This window comes from Glandiceps talaboti, chromosome 6 (assembly GCF_964340395.1).
Source record: "Glandiceps talaboti chromosome 6, keGlaTala1.1, whole genome shotgun sequence".
In the NCBI taxonomy this organism is placed as follows: domain Eukaryota; kingdom Metazoa; phylum Hemichordata; class Enteropneusta; family Spengelidae; genus Glandiceps; species Glandiceps talaboti.
In genome coordinates, this window is record NC_135554.1 from 20,245,642 (window position 1) to 20,270,040 (window position 24,399).

Genomic DNA, 24,399 nt, shown 5'->3' on the forward strand with positions numbered 1-24,399 from the left:
TCAACATATTACGTATTCATTTCCCTTTGCTTTCATATCCATAGCTGGGAGATTGGACATGCCACAGATGACGTTAGGTTCAATATCTTGATTTACTCCTGTTTCTCTTGCAGGTCGTTGAGTCTTCAATGTTAGGAATCTGTTCAGCTGGGAATGTGCCAAGAAGGATGAAGAAGAAGAGAGAGATCTCGATTTAGACTTCCTTCTTAAGTTCGAAAATGCGGTTCGTCGTCGTCTTCCTCTACAACAGCAGATACGAGTGAAGATGTCCTTCATATCAGTCTGAAAACAGAACAAAGGAAACTACTATATATTAGAAAGTATTTTGGGGAACAAGGAATATAATTACAAGAATACAACACTAAATTCTCTCAGATGGCTTGCACATAAGTCAGTCATCTGACATAATCTTTCAGTCATATAGGCTGACTTTCAATAAGTCATTGATTCATTCCTACTAGGGGGTTGACGTAGTGTTGTTTCTTTCAATCAAACAACATGTCTGTTTGAAAGATCCAGTGTCTTTAATGTTTTGCCAGTCTTACTGAACATAAGGATTACCCACTCTGGCACTCAGCACGTTCCACTTTCTTCCGGTCTAACAAGACTAGCCACGTCACAATATCCCCAGTCAAAGTCTACACAATTATTTTATCGGTAATGGAAAGAATCCTTACAGGGATCAGCAAACTCAATCCGTAAGACACTATTTGTAGGTCTGTGACGTGCAGTAATTGTTTTGCATAACCTCCGTATCGTGATATGCAACAAATGAACGACACTATCTTATGAAGTAATCACAATATGTTTGATGTTTATACAACGAGGAATTCTGAGCGTAGAGTAAAGGGCAAAGATCGAGTTGTTTCAATTGTTAGTAGGAAAAGTGATACCGAAATTTATTGATTGAAACAGTAAACGTAATCTCTAACCATAAAGGCTGTCAGATTACGTGGCAAATGCATATGGAATGAATTTAATATTTAGTTTCAGCTACTTGGGAATCCTGCACTGTGATAGCATAACAAAAGCATGATATTGAAAAGGATATTTTAGCGGCTCTGATTCTGCTAACATCTCAGAAGTCTTGGTTTTGAAATAAAGTAAGTATGAAAATTAACCCATTTCAGAATTAAAAATTACCGCTGATTACTGTGTTACCGCTATGGGAAAATAGATTTACGATTACCCTTAAAAGCAAATAGTGAAACTTACAATGTTATTTTATTTCATAAGAGCCAGACACTAGCTTTCGTACGACAAAGTTTGGAGAGAGTTGAATATTGGTTCCCATGGTGCATTCTTTCTCAATGTTAGATTGAACAATGCAGCAGAAAGTATTATACCTCTAAACTGGTATCAGCAATTTTCCTGTGAACTTGCTTGCGCTACATACACTTCAAAGTAAGGATTATTTAATATAAGCGCCTTCGAACATCACATATGTTGTTCAACTCCAGCTGTTAGAGAACCATCCTGCTTGATTTACTTTCTCTGCCTAAACGATTATCTACGTCATTGCTATATTGTTGACGATATTTATGAATAGCAACATTTGAAATTCATTATATTATTTTATCAGTGACTAAACATGACACATGTTGCAAATTTGCATCGTTTTCAACATTTTGAGACAGAAAATCTGCCAATACTAATGTTATTTTCAAATGCCAAAAACCTAAAACAGTTTAACATTTAAATTATAATTGAATCAATGTGTACATATATCTCAGTGATAATCGTTGGATTCAAACTTGTATCTGAGAGTAACATTTGTGATACAGTATCTTTTCATTTCGTTTCTAATACCTAGCACGTAGTAGCCGTTGCATAATGTATCGTGGAAAAACTGTTTACGTATTGCAAACATTTAATGTTCGAGTCAAAATTCATGGCGGGCTGCTATGCCCCGAATTACACGTACTTCATCTACCATATTCACGGATTATATAAGACTGGGGTAGGAATTACGGCGTCGATTGCACTAATATAGTGTGATTTTCTTTCAAATTAGTAAATGCACGTTGCTTGTTAGGATTTACAATCTCGGATAAACGTCGACATTTCTTTACTATAAAATAAGTAAAATACTGTATTTTATATTACATCACGTACATGTGTGTTGCCCACACAGCCATAAAAAAAGTTCGAAGTCGCCCAATTGATAAACGAATATTTCAAGAGGCGAAACACTGACTGTCACTACAATACCTATGGCGGAATAGGCCCATAGGCTCTTATTAATGCAAGTTTAGAAGCCACTGGGAGTATCTTTATGACAAATCCCTTCTGTAAGTACTGCAGAATATGCAAACCGATGCATACAATCATATTCTTTGGTTCAAGCATTAAACCAATTTTGCTGTTAAAAATACTATGATTATTCCCAAAGGATGAAATTTGGAGGGGATATAGACATTACATCCGTGCGTTCGTGCCAAGACATATCTCTAACATACAAATTTCTTAAAAATTGGCCCCAAGGGAACATATTGTTGTTTTTTTCTATACTTACACTTCTTACGTCTGACCTTTTCAAATTTGTAAGCAATTGCGGTCATTTGCTGTCATACAAATCCACTATTTGTAAGTTCATAATTGCTCAGGAAATATAATATAGAGATACATTTAAAGTTTCTAAATCCACATTATCATATATGACCTTCATCTGGTATGATGAGATGTTATGTCTTATCTTTCTTCCTGGTTACATTTTAAAATTAAGACATGTCTTTCATATCACATACTCTTCATAATGTGACATTGTAAGACTATAGTTGAGTTCTTTCATGTCCAGAGATGGTACATATGACACCGGATATGGTAAATACTAACAGGGCCGTGCAAGCATGAACAACAACAACAACAACAACAAAAAACAACAACAACAACAACAAAAACAACAACAACAACAGCACGCACACACACACACATAATAATACCATTCAATACTTACCCTAAAGCCGTCATTCAAGAAGCTGTAAATAATTGGATTCATGAAGCTATTTGACATCGCCAACCACAGCACACATGCATTAATCTTTCGCATTTTGTCTTGCAATAACGGATCACCATTGTCGTAGAAGTATATATCAAACGTTCTCACCAAGTTGAAGATATGAAGAGGCAACCAGCAAACAGCAAACGTGACCACTACCACTATTAGCATTTTCACAACCTATAAACAAGAACTTTATGATGAGTAGGCGCTCACATGCAGTTTTATAGATATATATTCTACATTTTGCAGTCAACAACTGTCAAGAAGTGTCTGTGTAAAGAACTGCTGAGATAATCTTATATAAATTCAACTACTTTCAGTCTCTAATTAATATTGATATCAAGTTTACAGAAAATATACTTAGGCAACACGTTGTTTGATAACACAGGACACTAAATTGAAACAGTTTTATGACATGAGTTGTGAAATGTGAACATTAAAGAGCTTTTAAGATAAAGTCAGATAAAGTAAACATTTGTATAGCGCCAAAATCCAAAAATAATAATTTTACCATCAATTCATCATGAAATTCCATCCAACCTTAAATTTTCCTGTGAAATCGAAATTGTAATGTAGTCTAACATCAGAGTTTTCAGCTGGAGTTGGTATTAGGTAATAATAGGGATATGAATAAAGACAAATTTGTCATGGATGAGAACGAACTATTGGACTCATCTGAAGGAGAGGTTGTAAAAACCAATCACAGACACATTTTACTGTAATAAACCTTTTTCTCCTTAAAAGAACCCTTCAACAGATAACAATAACCTCAAACGGAAGGGTGAACATGTGAGTTCATGCGGCATTTCTTCAGCTATCAAGTATTCGTGCACTTTTCAATAAAATTGCCTTGGCGTATTGAAGAGACCTGTCGCCATTAAAGGAAACCGTTCATTAGAATCGTCTCAGAAAAGTCAACTCATTCAGTCCTCGAGTTCGAGTGCCGATAAGTATTCCAATTTAGTATTGTATATTCGATAAAAAAACACTTTAATTTCTTTTCAATTGTCGGATTGTGGAGTATACTTGTTATTTTTAAATGCCATTTTAGTACGGCAAATAATTACATATTAGCAATAGCCAATCAAATTATTCATGACCATATCAGAAATCTGCGACGATGATAAGTAAACTTGAAACATTTTAGGACCCCATTAAGCGTCAGTGCTAGTGTGACGTACTCTGGGGTATTTGCACGCGTGCTTGCAGTGTTCTGTGCGGCCGTACTTTTACGAGCGCAGCAAGTGGAAGTTGAGCAGTAAAAACTGTAAGCACGAGTGCAAATACCCTGCGTACCCACACTTGGATGGAACACACGCGGAACGAGGTTTTGCTATAGTTACGTCATAAGTTTATCCAAAACGCGAAATTTCCAGTTCAAAAAGTACTGATATCGCGCGCTTTCGAGTACAAGGAATGCTTGCGTCATCATTTGCATATCGATATACAATAATGTATATTAGAGAGGTACGTGTACAGGAGCATTATCGTGCAGGCGTACATGTAATGACGCGTACACGTACAGTTGTGTTTAGAACTTTAGTTTACAGTTGTGTTTAGTTACTTGTTCAGAACACAAACAGTGGAATGTGCATGCGTGCGCTCTCATCTTCTGTACAGAAGGCCACACGCATGACTTTGTTTGTCGGTATTTTTCCCTTTTTCCGGCACCTACCCAACGAAAACCCAACTATTAGTTTACAGTTATGTTTCTGAACTTTGATATAGAAATACGACATTTAATAGAAGAAAAATGACGAAAACTTAACACGTTTTTTATTTATTTTTAAATAAAAAACGTGTAGACCGACATTTTGACGTGGCATCGTCTGATACAGAGCGCATGGGTTGCTTCGATTCATGTAACTATGAGGCTACGTGGATAGAAAACCTCTCTAATGTTTTCGGCGTTGCACTGTTTTGCAAATACCACTGATACATGCGCGCACAGTAGTGCAAGTAATCGCTGGTAAATATGTAATAATAACATTTATACATTTGGTATGAATAAAACAGTTACAGCATGTCGAACTCTACGATTTTCATACATTTGGAATTTCATTGGGCTGTTGAAATAACGTAATGCAGTCTTCCCGTAGGTTGGAAACTTAGAGCATTGAACAACAGTGGATCAATATTGCAGATAAGCACACTTCTGCTGTTCTTAGACAAAAACCTTAGGGCTTGTCGGAACCTTTCATTTAACCTTTCTTGTATTCAAACCTGTCCATCAGCTCCAATTACCGATCCTATATAGGTTCTATATTTCAAACTTTCGCTCAGGGAATGCCACTTGACAATAATACAATTCATTGCGCACGAAACAGATCCCTTCGCATTCAATATACTAAACAACTATAACGAGACTTCGTCAATGAAATAGTCTAAGCCCCTAAAATATGACTATAGAGTATTCTTACAACAAACGTATCGTAGCCATCATACCTTCAAATCTGACAATGTCACGCCACCAAAATAAACGTGCGCGTGCGCATATGCCCGCAATGATATTATGGCATGTCACCCTTGTTACAAGTTTGCATGAAATGAGCTTGGCTGGTCACAGACGGGCACACGGACATATTCTATTCCAAGGCCCTCTCCGGTCCTCGTCCGATTAAAAGCTATTAGCGAATACCCAAAACTCTGAATTTCAAGTCAGTTAAATTGAAAAAGTTAAACCTTGATAAGTTCATTGTGTTTCACCACTAGCACTGGCATAATTGACTTTCTTCAGTGACCGACAACATTGACTCTGATCGTAATCAGATAAAAAAGTACGCTGCATTATTCTTACACAAAACTATCTAATGAAGAAAAATCACGGAAGTCCTTTGAAAGAGCCGATAACAATATTCTACACAATTTTTTTCATGAATCTACTGACGGGTAATTACTTTGAATCTGCAAACCAGAAATTATCATCATAACTCAAACAGAGATAAAAAAATTTACAATACCTCCCGATTATGGTAGCTAACAAGGGCTTTGGAAATTTGGTCCATTGTTTTTCTCCACACCTGCCTAACATGATATGGAATATGTTTATATATCTCGTATGATCTAAATAATGTGGTCCACCTCTACGGTTACGATCATTTCGTACGAATTTCACAAGTGTTGATCATTCGTGTCTTTTCGAGCCAATGACTTCAATCGATAAATGTCAATGCTGTGTTTTAATCATCGGCAAAAATGATTGATGGCCAGCGTGGTAGTGGGAAAACATGACTTATTAACTCAAATACATACATATACAGCGCTCAAACTACGCCGACGTATCATTTACAAAAACCGTGCGTGTATGTGTGCAGAGTAAACATCAATGTGTAAGTTGTACCCGAATGGAAACAAAATAGGTTTGATCAATGAATATAAAAGTTTCACTATATACACCATGTCGTTTCCTGATCTTTTTAAACAGAGCATATTCTGTATAAGCTTACCATCAGAATATAGTTAATATCATTAATCCATACATATCATACCACCCTACCATCTTTCTCACATTACAGAAATCGCAAATGAAGAGGTGGTCATGCATCTTTACCAGCTTTACATTCAACTCAAAGACATACACTGATTATGTCTTACACCTGACTAATGATATAGCAAAATTCGACTTAAGGGTATGATACACACTTTTCGTTAAATAATTTGTGTCACTTATTTTCCCGGGTATTAAAACCTTACAGTGAACTAACCGATATAATCGTGGCAGTAATGAAAAATTCGTGACTTTCATCATACCTGTTCTTAGTATGCTTTCTGTTACATGAAATAGTTTTCGTGACTTTACCGTTCGTTCTAAAGTGCTAAAGTGTTGAACTTTGAATATGGCAATTACGACAAGTTTGGAGGGAAACGAAGTAGCGTGTAAGCAAAAATATGTCACACTTTACTCAAACACATTTAGTACATTTCTGCAAAACAAGTCAATGTGCTTTACAAACCTCTATATAAATTGGCCATTTTCAAAGAGAATACTCATAATTGGGAACTAGCCCCGGAATTTTAACGCGAAATGTCTCTCATTGCCATAATGGGACTTGAATAAGGGCATCAATGTTTCGTGTAAAAAGAAAAAAAAACGTATTCACCCGCTTGTAAAGATGGATAATAAATATGGTTAAGTCAACTTTTATATTAATACTTGCCCTCCATATATAAATTGAGAACAATTGGGTTTTTCTGGGTTTTTTAAAACAGTTCATAGAAAGGGAATAACTGCAAACTATTCCTTTTACTCAGAAACTTTGAGACGAGATTAGATTTCTATTAATTTCCATGTAAAAAGTCTTGGACAAATACGACATTGCTTCGTTTTCACTAAAAGTCAACAGTTTAAGCACACACACACACACACATATATATATATATATATATATATATATATATGAGTGTGTGTGTGTGTCTGTCTGTCTGTCTGTCTGTCTGTCTGTCTGTGTCTATATGTGTGCGTCTGTGTGCGTATATATATATATATATATATATATATATATATATATATATATATATATATATATATATATATATATATATATATGCGCGCGCAGTATTCAGTCATGTTCTTATATGAACAGTAGACATAATATAAATGTGACTGATATTTTTATGACACCAATAGAACAGCATTTTACTTATGGATATGCGATTTGATATTCAAAATCGGTAGCTTAAGTATGTACGTACTGGTTTAAAGTCCGGCTAAAGAGCTAAACCTATCGTCCTCTAAGCCAATATAATAATCTAATCTAAATTTGATTAAGTAGAGTTAAAGGAAGCGTTCATTGAAGGGACAATCACCTAGGGATGGTCATGTCATTTAGGTTATTAACCCTCTGAGTACAGTGTTATCAACTCAGTGGGTTCCTTTCGACGATAAATGCAAATTTGATTGAATTAATTGCTACTCAAAATGTCGTGCAGGGCATACTTAATGGAAACATAAAGTACACGAAGTAATTTAGCGCTCTTTTAGTAGTGGCCTTTCTTTAGTGTAATGTCGTGGTTCACAGAAAATCACAACCAACATGACCCCATTGCGTTTTTATAAACAATGTATATGCAAATGTGTGTGTACTTTTCTGAAATAAAATGGGTTTTTTTCTCCTTCACATGCACCATTTGCTTTAGCTGACCTGTTTCCATTCCTCAGCGGTATCCCTGTCATTTGATGCACTTAAAATGTATAAGATCATTCACAAGACATACCCATCGATCGATAATCTTGACAGTGCACACATTACAAGAATGTTGCCCGGCAAGATTCAATTCTTCCCATCGGCACAATTCTGTTACTCAAATCATCACGGAATGGAAATTTGAGACCTGTAGTTTGAATTATGCAATACACAAAATTGAAAAGTATCTAATGGGATGTATCACAATCAATGGTGTCCACTTACTTTATAGTAGCACGTCTTGCTACTCTAGGGGAGGTAGGAATTACAGTCAAGAGAATCGTCGGGGGCGTAAAATCGATTACCTTATGTTAGAATGCACCTAGAGACAGAGTTAGATACGCCATTAGGACTACGAGCACTAATGAACTTTTCCGCTGTCGGGTAATTAAACATCAACGTACCAAGTCTAAATACAATTGCAATACTTCAGCAATTCCGTTACGTTTATATGCATAGCAAGATTAAGTGGTTTTACAATGTTACCGTAATTCAGGACCCATGGTATCGCCGAGTTTAAAACTGTGAACACACATGTCTCAAATACTGTATGTCTATTTACTTTGACGCAAGGTAGAAGGTGAATCAAAGTGAAATGTAGTTTTTTCGAGGGTGGGAATATTCTGACGAGTCGATGGCTCTGAATTCAAAGTAATGAACGAAAGTGAAATAAATATAGAAACACAAATTAATAACGAAAAGTCACACAAAGCGAATGAAATTCAGGGAACAAATATTAAATTAGACAGACAGACAGACAGACAGACAGACAGGTATTATCACGAAAAGTCCAAATATTTCACGTACTCACTGATACTATGCAATTGCTGTTTGAAATAGTTACTTGAACCGATGTGATAAACTAACAGATGTGATGTGATGTGATGTGATGTGATGTGATGTGATGCGAGTAGGACTATCATTCTATATTTAGCACCTGCGGGTAAGTTTAGGATCAAATTCATATACACCTACCACTAGTGAAATGAGGTGAATCAAAGCGTTACTCAAAGAACCTATTAAGAATGTATTAAACATGTGGATGTCTATGATGTTGAGCTGAATAAATAAGGCAGCTTAATCATCCTGTGAAGATTTGAGTAGCAACGTCTTATAACCATTTCTTGGGCATCGGAAGCATTAGTATGTTGGATGTTTGAACACATATATTCTGTGCTGAATACCAAATGTACAGATTTCAGATCTTTAGGATATGTATGCACGCTGACCTTAACAGCAGCTAATGCTAACAAATAGCATTATTAATGCATTGTATAGATATGCAATTGATGTGCTACCTTGTATTATTCATTTAAACAATACTACACTAAGTGTTACAAAGCTTTTGTAATACATTTGTGATGTTTACATATGCAACTGATCTACTCACAGCGCCACTCAATATCAAATGAACTTCATCATCACCTACAAAGCAATGACCTACGTGTATCAATCTGATTAAAATCTGATGTTAGATAGGCTGGTTTTCCTGTATTTACCTTTATTCCATCGTTATTGCGTCTTTTACGTTAGTTTTTTATTTTCCTGGACGAACGCCTTTCCAACTGATTAAAATCTGATGTTAGATAGGCTGGTTTTCCTGTATTTACCTTTATTCCATCGTTATTGCGTCTTTTACGTTAGTTTTTTATTTTCCTGGACGAACGCCTTTCCAACATCTGACACAGTATACTTGGATTTCACGTGTAAGTCTCGCCTTGCGAGCGCAGAGCTCACCCAATCAGAAATGTTCTCTCTTAGGCAATTTTGAGCGAGGCTGCCGACATTGTACGCATGCGCACGTTCATCACATTATGAAAATGGCGACAGCGTCGGACGCAGACGATGTTAACGTTTCTCAGCAAACAAACGAAGAGTCGGAGTGTATAATTGACGTAAGTTAATGGTCATTTTTCATTCATTATTAATTCCTCTTGTATCGAATATCTACAAGTTAGAAGCTATTGAGAATTGTAAGTTAACGGCATGTAAAATCTTGTACTAGTAGTAGTACGAAGGCAAACACAAGTAACTTCCACAATAACAAACCAACTACCGCTACCTAGCTAGTGTTCGGTCAAATCATTACTTCCATGGTCAACTTGACATTTTTAATTCTTACGCATGATTGTTGAAACTATCAATTGTCAACTTATGTTAAAAGAATTCTGTTATTAAATTTGATTTATGCATATAAAGCCTAGTATGTATCTGGCCGAAAATGACGTTCATAAAGGAATGCCAAAATAGACACAACATTTAAAAGCAAATAAAAAATATTGCGATCACCTTTAGTGATCGTGTCACCAAATATGAAATACTACTTTTTTCTTTTTTTTAAAACCCCAAACGATTATCTAATTCCATCTGTCATAGTTCAGGTATTACTTTAGCCACGTTAGCAAGACTGTGCTCTACCTTATGTATACTGTGTCTAACTGTCTCATTTCCATTCTTCACAGGTTTCTCAACAATTTGGAGTAGCAGTGGAGGATATGAAGTCTTCACAAAAGGAGGCATTACAATTCCTCCTTTCAGGGAATGATGTCCTCGCAATCCTTCCAACAGGATATGGAAAATCTTTGATTTACCATATGTACCCACATATGTTGACAAGTCAGGGAACTGTATTGGTGGTTTCACCTCTTGTATCCCTTATGAAGGACCAGGTAAGCTTTCTCTCTCGAAGACAATTAATTAGTATTATTTTCTTGACCTATTTGTAATAGGACTGTTACCGGTTCAACTTCTGGTGCTTGATTAAGACACACTGTACACTATGTCAATTTTAAAGTCACTGAATGTTGATTTTTTTAGATATCAATGTTGACGGAAAGGGGACAGTCTGCAGGACTAGCCAGTGAGTTTGTTGATGGCAACGTGTTACCAACGTACCTCTATGGCTAACCAGAGGATTACCTCAAACAGCAAAATAAAATTGAAACAATTAAAAAAAAGTGACAAAATTGTGTTGTTGGTAGTTGATGAAGTCCATACCATTCCAAAATGGTAAGTGTTGCTCAAGACATAAAATAGATTGCGATTCATCTTACCCCAATTTCAACTCCTCTTATTTCATCTTGTCCTATTATTAACTCGCCCCAACATCACTTGTAAAAGTCTAAATGAATTAAGTGCATAGACTGAAATTTAAACGATTTTACATAAGTGGCTAGTCAATGTTCAAATGTGCCAGCATATTGTAGCAAAAGGTGGTGGTTTTGCATGATTTTTGACCTTCCAAAATGTATTACCATCGACGATGTCACATAATATGCACAATTATATTGCAGAGAGTTTGGGCAAGTTGAGTGGGATGAGTTGAAATTTGGAAGAGATGATCCACCGCCCATAGAAAACTTTAACATGTAACGAACCAACTACCCACATTACATGTTGTTGAACGGAAATGCTACACAGTTTAGGATGCTTTAAAAGTAATTAATTTAAAGGAAGTTTAAAAAGTTGAAAGTCAAAGTATTTCATGATTGTTGTAGGTTTTCTAAATGAAATAAATAAAAAATAACATGTTACAATTTTTTATATTTACTGACTGAAAAACTAGCACTATTATGCAGATGTCATTTTTTTAACCTTTATCCACATCGATTATTGTATTTTATTAAATTTATTATCATTTTTCAGGGGTGAAAAAGCAGATGTCAGTAAAAAAAACAGCCAAAGGGGACATGTTGGGGAACTACGTTCATTTTTCCCCGATGTCCGAGTACTAGCACTTACTGCCACTGCTTCTAAACGCTTACAATACAAGATCAAGGAGAGTTTAATGGTCGAAGGTTACAAAGTAATTAATGTCTGTCCAAATAAAGACAATGTTAGATATGCTGTTATCAAAATTCCAAGTGACATACCCTCGGTTTTCTTTTGGATGGTAGATAAACTGCGAGAAGATGGTGCTGTATTTCCAGGAACTGTCATTTATTATTCCTCAATTGATGCAACAGCCAAATTATATCATTATTTTAGGGAGGAATACCCACAATCAGATCAGTTCATTGGAATGTATCATAGTGAGACGGATACACAAGTTCACATTTGTCAGAAATAACCAAAGATTCCGAATCAGTGTTTCGTGTAATTTTCTGCACAACAGTCCTCGGGATGGGTGTTGACATGAAGGACATGCATCATGTCATACACTATGGACCTTCATTGGATATTAAAAGCTACATATAAGAGGCTGGCAGGGTTGGGAGAGACAATAAATCTTCACATTCTGTTCTACTCTATCATGGGAGAATGTTGCGTGATTGTTGCCCAGAATTGAAAAAAGTATATAGTCAATGATTCTGTATGCAGAAGACTCAAATTATTTGAAAATTTTGCTTCAGACAAAGATATTGAAAATATAAAAAGTAAGTCTGGACAACACGATTGTTGTGATGTGTGCCAAAACAATTGTAAATGTGGTAAGTGTCTGTCAACGTCAAATTATATTGAGAACCATCTTATTCATTATGCTGCTAAAACTGATAGTGATGATGCCACAAGTGAGTCAGGTAGTCTGGAGTCAGATGCTGTTGTTGATTCCTTGGAAAGCTGTAGTAGTAGCTGTGAGGATTAATTCCTGCCGTCGCACCTGTACCTGTCTCATTTATGATATCCTCAGTATCTGTTCACCTAGAAGACTATAGTACTACTGAATCCAATTACATTGTACATGCTTGACCCACCATACCAACTTTTCCTTGAATCCAACATATTTATAAGACAGAACATGTATTTTTGACTAATTTTATTTCTTTTACAAAAGATGCAAACTATTTACTTTGTGTACCATGTTCCATCCATTTTTTTTAAAAATACACAATAAATTTTCAAACAGATACCTCGGCCTTGTGTATATTTTTTTATGGAATTAACCAATTATGACATCTCCACTACCTTCTTTAGTTAACAGCAACTTTAATTTTTTTTACAATAAAACAGGACAGGAAAATGTATGGTCACAAAATAGATGATAAAATAAATCATGCACATGTACGTTATAGTGGCTTGCAGCCACACATGTTGACAAAGTCATCAACTCATCATCCTTTAATTTCTTTTTCCTTCGATTACCCTTCAATTCTTTTCCTTGTTTGTTGACAAAGTAGTCTTCAAAGTCAAACCCACATACCACACATGTATTCAGTGGGTCCTGGGCTTTCTTGGGTGGAGTTGAAAACATTCTATATAATACAGTAAGACACAGGTTTTCTGTCAAAAGAAATGAAATTATTTCAAATACAATGATAAGGTAGTGTACAGTTTACCAGTACTAATAATACTATTTATACTTCAAATATGGTACAGTAAATACTGAGTAACAGTAGCGTTGTGTGTAGTATTATTTTGTTCCCACAATAATACAGTTTCCTGTTGCCAAAACATTTCCTCACTTGTTGCAACAAGTCGATATAGTTTGGAAATTGAAGATGAACTGATAATCATTCAATATGGTAACACATTATCATAATCACTGTAATGTGATCAACTTGTCAATGTTTTATGGCACCACATTAACTAACCATTATTAATTACCGTTTTCGCTAGCATTTGTAATCACTGTTGATGTGTACAAAACCTATCAGTAATGGAGGTCGATTTCTTATCTTGTTAAAATATCTTTGTTTCCTAAGCGATTTGGTCTTCATTTACGAGGTAACAATAGCGTAAATTCACGGTGGTTCTTTTGACATATTCACAAAATATGTCATATCAATATAGAAGCGATTTTGTAATCTTTCAATGTCATAAAAAAAACATGCAAATTTCAACTGGCATAGGGTGTGTAGCTTGTCAATAACTTAGTATTGGCCCAAATATAATCTGGAAATAGATGAGTGAAACGTAACAAATCTTGGCTAAAGACACAGCGCACCGACTAGTCGATGCAGGCTACGTCTCCATTTGCCGTGACGTTCATTTTAAGCATGAGACCGTGATACCCCGGGCTGTGATGAGGCAAGGAACGGAGACACGGCCGGTCTGCAGTTCATTAGGCGCGCTGTCTGGCCCATGCCTCAAAACTCTCTATGACAAATACGGGAAACAGTTATTCAAAAAGAAATTGGTAAATGGAAAGCAGCTTACTTACCACTACTTGGTATTTATCTCCTGTTCACGTTAGTCGTTATATGCATCTGGGCTCCGCTAGTGCACGATCGCTGGGTTGTTTACAACGGAAGCTGTTTGTTTGTGCGTTTCCGATGCCTCCAATTTGACCTCAGGCGATTATTGAAACGAACACTCTGATTGGCTCGCTCGCAAGGCGAGACTTACACGTGAAATCCAAGTATACTGTGTCAGATGTTGGAAAGGCGTTCGTCCAGGAAAATAAAAAACTAACGTAAAAGACGCAATAACGATGGAATAAAGGTAAATACAGGAAAACCAGCCTATCTAACATCAGATTTTAATCAGTTGGAAAGGCGTTCGTCCAGGAAAATAAAAAACTAACGTAAAAGACGCAATAACGATGGAATAAAGGTAAATACAGGAAAACCAGCCTATCTAACATCAGATTTTAATCAGATTGTACGTGTATATGCAAAGATGCAGTCTGCACAAAGTAAATATCACAGTACAGAAAAAGCTATCATTCGAGTTTATAATGATATTCTTCATGTTATTGATGGATACCAAGATGTTATACTATAACGACTTTGAGCTAATAGTAAGATCTAATATAACAAATCACAAGTTTTACCATTTAAGGGGCGATATCAATAGTTCAGCATAGGATAACAATGGACATATCGGTCAGAATAGCTCCACTGTTTTGTTCAGTTTTTTGTTTATTGTTTTTAGTAGAAGTGGTTCTGCTGTTCAACTTTTCCACTATGCGGTTTTGTTTTAGCAAAGTAGTAAAGTGGTTAGTGGTTTCATAAGACGACTCGCACACACTATTTAGAACACATTTCACCTAGAAAGTTGGTAAAATATTACAGTCACCATTTTACAAAAACCCAATCCACTTTCTGAACAGCCTTATACCTGCTCATCCAAAGACACCTACACAACAAATTTCAACTCAATTGGCCCAGCAATTTTGGAGGAGATTTTTGAAGCATTTTTACCAAATATTCTATTTTTAGACCCAATTTGCATATTGATGACCCAGTACATTTCTCGTGAGCAAACTTAAGACACCTACACAACAAATTTCAGGTCAATTGGCCATGCATGAAAGATGCAAGATGAAAGTATAAAAGTTGAAGGTCCGACGACAGACGACAATGGAGAATTAACCCAACCCTTAGGCTCCGCGCAGCTTTCGCTGACAGCGGAGCTAAAAAAAGTGAAGTCTTTTAGTAGGGCCTCAGGCCCCCTCACCTTCTAACTAAATTGGCCAAAATAAAAGTTGTTTGAGACAATACAATCGATTCCAAATCAGTATGTAGTGCTATAATACAAAGCCAGTATGTAGAGGAAAACATAGTTCTTTTGTTGAAACTGTTTTAGTGCAATACAGTTATTACTGCGAAACTTCTTCCCATTTTTCAATTTGATGACATGTTTTAGAAATATTTGTATTTAGGGGTAAAAAATAGATCCATTAAAAGTATAATCATTTTTTTAGGATGATAACTAATGTGGCTCAAATCCCCCCCCCCAAGAATTCAGTTTGTTATCCTACATTGAGCTATTGATCTCTCCCCTAAGACAAGGTTGAAAGTGCAAATTCTAAAGACGCAAGATTAAGTTTCTCTTCCTTTTGTTAATACAATGCATTTTACCTAACTATAATCCCAAATGATATGTATTTAATACTAATAATGATACTTTATTTGTCTATAGCGACTTCCATCAAAACAATAACAAACCGCTTCACAATAAAATATATAACAAATGATTTAAAAATACAATGATAAAAGTAAGACCAGCTCGAATACAATGATAAAAGCAAAAATAAGACCAGCTCGAATACAATGATAAAAGTAAGACCAGCTCAACTAATGTAAAATGATAAAAAATGATTTGGTACCCTTACTTTCACTCGGCATGTATCGTTTCGTGCTATGAGTTTAGACTCCGAAGTACTACTATGGCCCCTGCGATGTAATACGATTTCAAATATTTAAGATATGAAAGCGGATTATCCAAACATAATGGCTCGTATGATATAATGTACATGAGTAGCAGATAAATGAATCGGTCTACTGTATTTTATAATTTGCATATTAACGAATGGCAAAGTAGTGTGGTTGTGGTATACGAACAGTATAAGCATTCTGCGAATTAAGAGGGATTCTTCATTTATAATTTGCATACTATTGAATGGGCAATGTAACGTGATACACATGTAAGTACATGGTGAATTAAGCGGGTTACTGTATGTATAATGTGCATATTAGCGAATGGGCAAGGTAATGTGATATACATGTACGTACACCTGCAGTGAATTAAGCAGTTACTTATTTATAATGTGTATATAATGGCAGGGTAGTATGGTATACATATAAGCATCCAGAGAATTGATCGGGTTACTTCAAAATATATAATTTGCATATAATCCAATGGCACGGTAACGTCATTGGAAGGTTACAAACGATGTTAAAGCATTCCCAACTGGAGAAACCTTTTTAGCCTGTCTGTCATGCTTGTGCGACATTACCCAATGTCGCATACACTGTCCAGGAACATTATTTGTTTGTTTCAATAAATAAATCTCTAGACCAGAACCCAAGACCGGCTTTAAGTGATGTTAGAATAATTGTATTCAAAACCCCATTTACTAGCAGACGTGTTATTCATAGGAAGATGTCCCAATTGCTGTCAATCATTCATTGCCATAACTGAAAATGTAATTACATTAAAAGAATAGACTTCAGAAGGTAAACACCCCGTGTTCACCTTATTTAGAACTTCAAAGCCTTGTCAATCACGATAAAAGTATAGAATTGTGTATGTATCTAAATCCATTTCATGACTTTCAAGAATGCACTTTCCCAATCGTTGGTTACATATACAAATTATACTTGCATAAAGAGATATGACATCTTGAGGCCATTAAGTTGAGTTTAGTTTTTACATTTTTGTCTGAGTAACATTCGATTGGAAAGACTTGCCTAATTGCGTAAGGGTGTGGTCGCCCAATGCAGATGTCTTTATAATTCAAATATAAATTGTGACTGCCACACAAATCAGAATTGTTTTAGCCTTACCCTTTTCTTGGATGCTGCATACGACCGGTCTCTGTTATTATGGGCGTTGCCTGGTAAGCTTCTACCCCACAGTTTGGCCCCAATCCTGGCATACGTATACATCAGTACAATCAGCGGAAGGAAGTAGGTACTGAGCACCACGAAAACTTCATATAACTCGTATAGCTGGGTCTGTGGCTTCCATTCATCGCAATAATGTATGTCAGCATCGTGGGATGATCGACGAGCTTTGGTGAAGACTGTCTGGACAACAGCGAGTGAACCAGCAACAACGAAAATCCCTCCCAGAAGCATCTTGCTTCGGTGCTTCGTGACTCGCACTTTCAGTGGATACATGACTGCGTAGTAGCGGTCGATGCCAATCGCTGTAAGGGTATAAATGCTGACGATCACAGACACCTGAATATAACAAAAAATTAACATTCATAGGTATTTCTTTGATAAAAGTAATATTTGGCCTTTTTCCGTGGTCGTGTGTGTATTTATTCCTATTTTGTACAAACATTAAGATTGTTCTGTATACAGTCCTTTATCTTGATTGTGTTTATGTCCTTTCTAATTGTTTGAAATATCTTAATCCATCTATGCAAAGGGTATGATGCATTTTTGTGAACCCTCAAGCATTTCGCCTTAAAATACGTAATTCATACAAGTGTTTTGACACTATCGGCTAGGTTCACTGATTATGAGCTGTGGTTACATTACCGTGAAATGTTTTTTCAAATGCCATTGATCAAAACAGTTGTTCCACTCTATTAAGCCTTCAGGGTCCAATTGGCACCGACGTTCTAGTTAGTATTTTCTGCTTGATTGACTAGCAATTATGGTAAGCAGTTAATTTCTGTCTTATTAGTACTAATCTTCAATAATGCATACATTTCGCATCATCAGTTACAGATAGTGTTGGTAAAGGACGTGTTTTTCCTTGAAACTAGAAATATAATTATGTCGGTCAGAATTAGTAGTATTATCACGAATGGTTAATCCTAACTAATCTAAATCTAAGAAAAAACATACCGTGAATCCTTTTTTTCTCCAGCAAATTTCTCAAAATGGGTGCGTGTGAGGATCCCATGATTTAAAGCTGTAATACTTTCGGATATATATGTTTTTATTCTATAAAGTTCATTCATGCACAGGGAGCCCAGGAACCGACTCATGCGAAGGTAATGTTTAGTCATAGGGTGCCAGCGCTAATATATCTTCATTGCATGGAGTTATCGTCGACTTAGCGTATAGCTCGTGCGCCTCTTACCATTGCAGTCAGGGTTTGAAGCTAGCAAGAGTTGGCTGGGTTTGATTAAAAACTTCCCAAATCTGGATGTAAGAAGAGTAATGCACAGTTTGACCATACCGAACAATACAGGTTTTCGCCCGATTATCCGGTTCCCTCCTGGTTCAAAACTAGGGCATTTGAGCGCTACATGCGTAGCGATCGTATTTCAATTGCCAAATTTAATTTGCAGTAATAAAGTATACATTGTTATTATTATTAATATTAAAGTGACCCAATGATTTACGATGACGCGCCTGATATGCTCATTATTACACTACAATCTTAAACTATACATCTCAATTTTACAAGACCTAAAAATGAATATGCAAGTATTGAATGGTAACTGGTAAGGGGTTCCAAAGTTACGAGCACAAATACATAAGTGGTGTTGCATTGATAAAGTCTTCCATAAAGCGTTGCAATTCCGATCGATACAGTTCATAAGCAATCTGAAATACCAAAACAACTTAAAAATAAAGTAATTATAAAATTCAGCTGTTAAAAGCAAGAAAATACTTTCAAAAATGATTACAAATCCATCGAGTAAATATGAAACGCCTCTGCAGAAATTTATATTCATTGCGCCCACGTCTACTAAGGATAAAAAACAGGCAGTGTGGAATCTTCAATTTAAATTTATCGTATGCTGCATGCTGTACGGATGATTATGATTTTCAAGTTTATAAGAGTGTGTCCACTCTCTCCTCCCCCCCCCCCATCATTTAATTTAGCATGCACTGAACCAATATCCAGACTAGACTTGTTCTACTACAGAACATTGGATTATTCAAACAATCAATCAATAGTGTATAGGAATAACTTAACCATTAATACAATATGGAATGGCTAATGCAGCTGATTTTCGAAATAACTATGTAACAAATGGCTTTTAACCGATAAATACTGTCCCATTACTGCATACCTTACAAAGGTTATGCCAAAAATTTAAGATGTACTAATGTATGTACATCATTGACATTGAAGTATTTTAACATCTAAGAATAGTTATATATGCCTACCGTACTGATATTGTTACAGGTATCTATTGAAAGGAAAATGCGATACTGAATCAATTTTTTGCAAATTAGAGTTTCTGTCGTATTCAGTCAAAATGTTGAATTCATAGGATGGGCGATGTATAATTTGTAATCTCCATACAGTAGAACCCAAGAGCGAATTGCACAAGAGTTTCAATCGCTGCTTAAAGGCGATGAGAAGGTATGAAGCTTAAGTTCGACTACTCGGCATGATCAATTGAATTTCAGAAAGTGAATCATATTTTTGACTAAGGTTAAACGTTTCTTGCAGTGTTGGGTGGAATATCCGAAAATTTATATGCTGACTACATTAGCTATTCACACACGTACAGGTAATTGTGAAAAGTTTGCGTAATGCATGTGACAATTTCATGTCGTACCTAATATCAGTTTTCGTTTACAATTGAGGATATATTTTGCAAGATTTAGAGTCGCTATATAAGGTTCATATTTCCAGGACTACTGAATCATCAATCCACAGAAAGGTTAACAAAGATACAACACGTACGAAATACTCGTCGTATTTTAGCATGTCGCATTTGCCGATAAAATGCGCAAATCTATTTAACACAACTGTAGTTTATATCTCTACATGAAACGCATAAATAACACATCTTTAGGAGCGACATTACAACCACTTTATAATCACATCACAATTTTCAAACTATTAGGAGAACAATTACTTTGATATATTGTATCTTTTTGTGAAGTTACTGTAGTCGTTAATATAAACGGTATATTATATTATATTAACTATTACAATTTACAATTATAATGGTTCTACAACTGAGCCATAACGACGGATAATGATTTATTCTGTAAATGATTTGTCCATACTTTGGTTAATGTTACTTTTCGCCGCTGTGACAATGTACCTAAATTGGTTTTTTTGGTAAATGCAATTTTAACATGGTTATTATGGTAGAGGAAGGTTTGGCAGTATAAGAATTTTCAACATTTATACCTTTAAACCCCTACCATAACAAGAATCAGAATTAGTTTATTCATCCCACTAGGGGAAATTAAAACGACAGTTCTTGCAGCTAAAATAAACAGAATACAAAAGACAGCATTACGTACATTACCCTAGCATACTAAAACAACAAGACGATACTAAAAAGAATGACAATGGCTGCTGTTAAAAACCGAGAGCGGATGGGACAAAAGACAATTTAAAACGATTGGTTTTAGCTAACATTTGAATAGTAATTTTGTCATCTATCTTCTTTATTTGTATTTATACTGGATAGTTCTTTAAGTATATAATCACTTGTCTCCCAAGAAGTCCATCTAGTGAGGGCCATCCCTCATGGGTTCAGTGTTACTAATGGTAGTAATGCAGGAGGAAACCGGAGTACCCGGGGGAAAACCTGCGCTGTTCGGTAGAGTCAAACTGAACGACACTCTTCTTACCTACAGTGTGGTAAATTTAATCAAACCCTGAATGGGTTTGAACCCCGACCGACTTGGCCACCGACAATTCTATCTCCTATCTGTATTTTCTGCCATACCTCATCTCTTCAACAAACTCCATTAAAGCACCATCTCGTCGCTCTCCTACCCACCTACCCACACCCACTCCTTTCAATCTCTATCTGATAGGTGATTGTTCAATGACACTCGAACGATTCCACTTCGTCCTTCCCCTATTGACTCTTTACTGGCTCCAGTATCACTTCCACAGGTTTCATCTGCCTCCCCTGGCACTCTGGATGGACACCTCGTGTCATAACCATTCCAACTCCTCCTATACACATTCCCATTTAACAGCTATTTGTACTAGTATTACATTTACGCCTATTGGTTTCTGATAGAAACTACACCTGACCAATACCCCTTTTCAAACAACTGTAAATGATAAAACTCGAAGAATTATATGAGTATCTTAAAAGTTGTGAAAACTTACAAACAAATGAGGATGCATGCGAGTGGCGAACATTTATCCAAATAAAGCTTGAAAGTGGTAGGCGGTTCTCCTTTTGTTGTTTTAGTGGTTTAAGATCTTCCAATTTATATCAAATATATTTAAAACTCTGAAAAACTAGTTATATGTAGATGTATTGTTTGTTGTTGTGGTCATATACCATGATAGATTTACTACTGGTAATCAAAACATCGCCTCAACAATCTTCAACAACCGTTATCTGTTAATAGAATCTCGTAGAATCAAGTGGACGTACACGCACAGTTAGTAGTATTTGTGAGGGAAATGAGATTACTAATACACAAATCGGAAAAAAGTCCCCTAGTGTTGCCATGTCCTTTATATAAAAGGATGTGAGCAGACTTTACAGTGAGAAGTAGGTATTTTTGCAGCATATCAATAAATGTCTGAATTATTCTAATTACTGAACCACACCCAACCATTACTTGCTCTTGCCAACCTGGTATTAAAATGGCCTTAGTGATGACAAATGGGTATTTATTTTGGATTTTGAATTCATAGTATAACTCTGCTATGTTTGCCTACTTGTAAAAAAAACTACATATAACAACATATACGAATTCATTGTTTGTTTGTTTGTTTGTTTGTTTGTTTGTTTGTTTGTTTGTAACTCAAAAAATTACATACAAAATAATTTTAAAAATATGAAAAATGTGTGTTATTGTACTTATAATAACAATATTTTTATATACCGTTTAGCTGTTCGTATATAAACTATTCAGTTACAAACACGAGTGGACTTGTTTCACAATGTGTTTTTTTTGAAGTAGGAAATATAGCAGGGTTGTCTTTAAAATGTAAAATCCAAAATAAATACCCCTTAAAGAAATAACATTTAGATTGAATTTCGTCAATGACGTAATATAATATAGATGTACTAACAACGGCAAGACATGTCCTTTTATACTATCAACTGGAATAACAACGCAGGAAGAATATATTGATGTCATCGAAGACACGCAGTATTTTCTTAAACTCACGACTGGGATAAACCGATAAGTCGATTGAGCCGCTTCGAACTTTCTTTCAGCTCACATGCATTTGTATGAAACATTGAAGGGCCAAATTCACCCAAACATGCTTTCAAATGTGTTATCAGATTTCGCAAAAACGTGGCACAACAAATAACTTGCAACATGAATATCTCTCTCAAGACACAGCAAGTGGGGAAATTGTATAACTTTTCATCTTTTGCCCTCAAGCAGAGATATTGATTATATTTTCTCAGGTCATTAAGGTAGTAAAGCGTGAGAGATAACAGCGTGATGAAAATTTTATGAGTATGTAATTGTATTCCTTTCCTTTCAATATTACAAAATACATTCACCAACACAGGAGCAGCGCAAATATGATGCACAACTTGGGAATATGATAACGTTGTACCCTTCTGTCTGCAACGACACTGACATCTACGTATATTGATGTGTAAAGCGCTGTCTGTCTATGTTTACATACAGAAGCTTTCGGAAACTTTCAAAAAATGAATACCCTCAGGCCTAATCTCTTGTCATCAAATTTCTCGTGTATCACACAAACCAAACATACATACCCACTGTACTAGACACACGTTGAACACAATGTGGCAATGTTGGTAGTTACATTAAGAGGACATTTTTCATTACCTGTTGCAGAAACACTACAGTTGGACACATGCCAGTTCCAAATATCCAGTACCCGTACATTATCGTCGTGAACGTGAACGGCATACAGAAAATGGCCATGGTCAAGTCAGCAAGGGCAAGATTTATCAAGAAAAGATTCAAGTCCGATTTTGTTCGACCACACGACAATACGACAAGCACGATCATATTGCCAACAATTGAAAGTGTTATACTGAAACTAAAAGCACAGACTAAAGCTGTCACCCAATCTTCATTAAGTGCTCGGTAAGCGTCGTAGTACTCCTCTTCTGTGGTATTTGCATTCAGGTTTTTGCTTTCCCAGTATTTTCCCTCTGTAGCTGATCTATTCAGCATATACGCAATGATTTGTCGATGCAAATGATCCAGTAACCAAGAGGGTAGCGTTGGAGTAATTGTATTGTTATTTTGGTCATGGAATTCCATGGTTTCTGTTGATCTTATCCCTTTCTTATGCAGGAGATGAATCTCCTGAAGTTCGATAATCTTCTTGTTACGATATTCACAATGCAGAAGATAAGTGTCTGAACCAAAGTTGTGCTTCAGCAGTTGTAAATGAATCGCTTCTAAACCTCAGTGTGCGTTCGTGACAATCGCTGTCAGGACAACTCGATCGATCTACCACAGTCCTGTCCGTCACAATATGAGTTTTTGATGCAATGATGTAGCTTTGGTGTACGTCACGAGTAGGTTGGCTCATTTCGAGATCACGTGACGCTGCACGAATCATGAACCGGGATGTGACTAAATAAAAGAAGGCTTTCGTCGCGTGTTGGTGTGCTTCCTGTTTCAAGAATAGTAATTTGTACTGTGGTGTGGTGCGATGTACTTTCCTGATACTCGCACTGACTGAACAATTGTGTTTATTGAAACTTGTCTGTCACGTTAAATAATGCAAAGCAAAAGTAAACGTCTTTAATATTGAAACGTCAACAATGGAACTTCATTTTAAAGTGGCAGTTGGGAAAGCTCGGCCCTGGAGAGGGAACTCAAGGGTAGATTCTTTGCAAATATTCTGGGCTGCAGAAGTCAACGTAGAGGAATGCAGTAGCATTAGTCTTATACTTTCTAAACATACCTTTACGATTAATACGGACTTAGTCTAGAACTCTATGGCTAAGAAGCATATGCGATGTTAACTGCAACA

General features: G+C 36.0%; 2 protein-coding genes across 3 annotated transcripts; one reads left to right on the forward strand and one right to left on the reverse strand.

Moving 5' to 3' along the window:
* On the reverse strand, nucleotides 1–23,678 carry LOC144436937 (prolactin-releasing peptide receptor-like). The gene is made up of 4 exons (XM_078125805.1): nucleotides 23,235–23,678; nucleotides 17,355–17,753; nucleotides 2,933–3,178; nucleotides 1–282 (listed from the first exon to the last, which is right to left on the reverse strand). The coding sequence occupies exons 1-4, from the start codon at nucleotides 23,676–23,678 to the stop codon at nucleotides 1–3; spliced, it is 1,371 nt and encodes a 456-aa protein (XP_077981931.1).
* Nucleotides 9,968–12,975, forward strand: LOC144436651 (putative ATP-dependent DNA helicase RecS). Of its 2 annotated transcripts, XR_013480968.1 has the most exons (4): nucleotides 9,968–10,079; nucleotides 10,647–10,853; nucleotides 11,002–11,193; nucleotides 11,830–12,975. XR_013480968.1 is itself a non-coding variant. In XM_078125489.1 (3 exons), the coding sequence occupies exons 1-3, from the start codon at nucleotides 9,999–10,001 to the stop codon at nucleotides 11,089–11,091; spliced, it is 378 nt and encodes a 125-aa protein (XP_077981615.1). In that variant the 5' UTR covers nucleotides 9,968–9,998; the 3' UTR covers nucleotides 11,092–11,397. The 2 variants fall into 2 exon arrangements, 1 of the variants encoding a protein (XP_077981615.1); XM_078125489.1 differs by lacking the exon at nucleotides 11,830–12,975 and having other exon boundaries at nucleotides 11,002–11,397.
* Nucleotides 23,679–24,399: the final 721 nt, after the last annotated feature.

Bases quoted from the DNA above. Each gene is read 5' to 3' on its own strand.
- LOC144436651 (XM_078125489.1), top strand. From the start codon at position 9,999: ATGAAAATGGCGACAGCGTCGGACGCAGACGATGTTAACGTTTCTCAG. The intron at 10,080-10,646 runs GTAAGTTAATGG...CATTCTTCACAG, and splicing joins AGTCGGAGTGTATAATTGAC to GTTTCTCAACAATTTGGAGT. The intron at 10,854-11,001 runs GTAAGCTTTCTC...TGATTTTTTTAG, and splicing joins TATCCCTTATGAAGGACCAG to ATATCAATGTTGACGGAAAG.
- LOC144436937 (XM_078125805.1), bottom strand. From the start codon at position 23,678: ATGGAATTCCATGACCAAAATAACAATACAATTACTCCAACGCTACCC. The intron at 3,179-17,354 runs GTAAGGCTAAAA...TCTTGTTTATAG, and splicing joins ATGCAGCATCCAAGAAAAGG to GTTGTGAAAATGCTAATAGT. The intron at 283-2,932 runs GTGTGTGTGTGT...TTCTGTTTTCAG, and splicing joins GTATTGAATGGTATTATTAT to ACTGATATGAAGGACATCTT.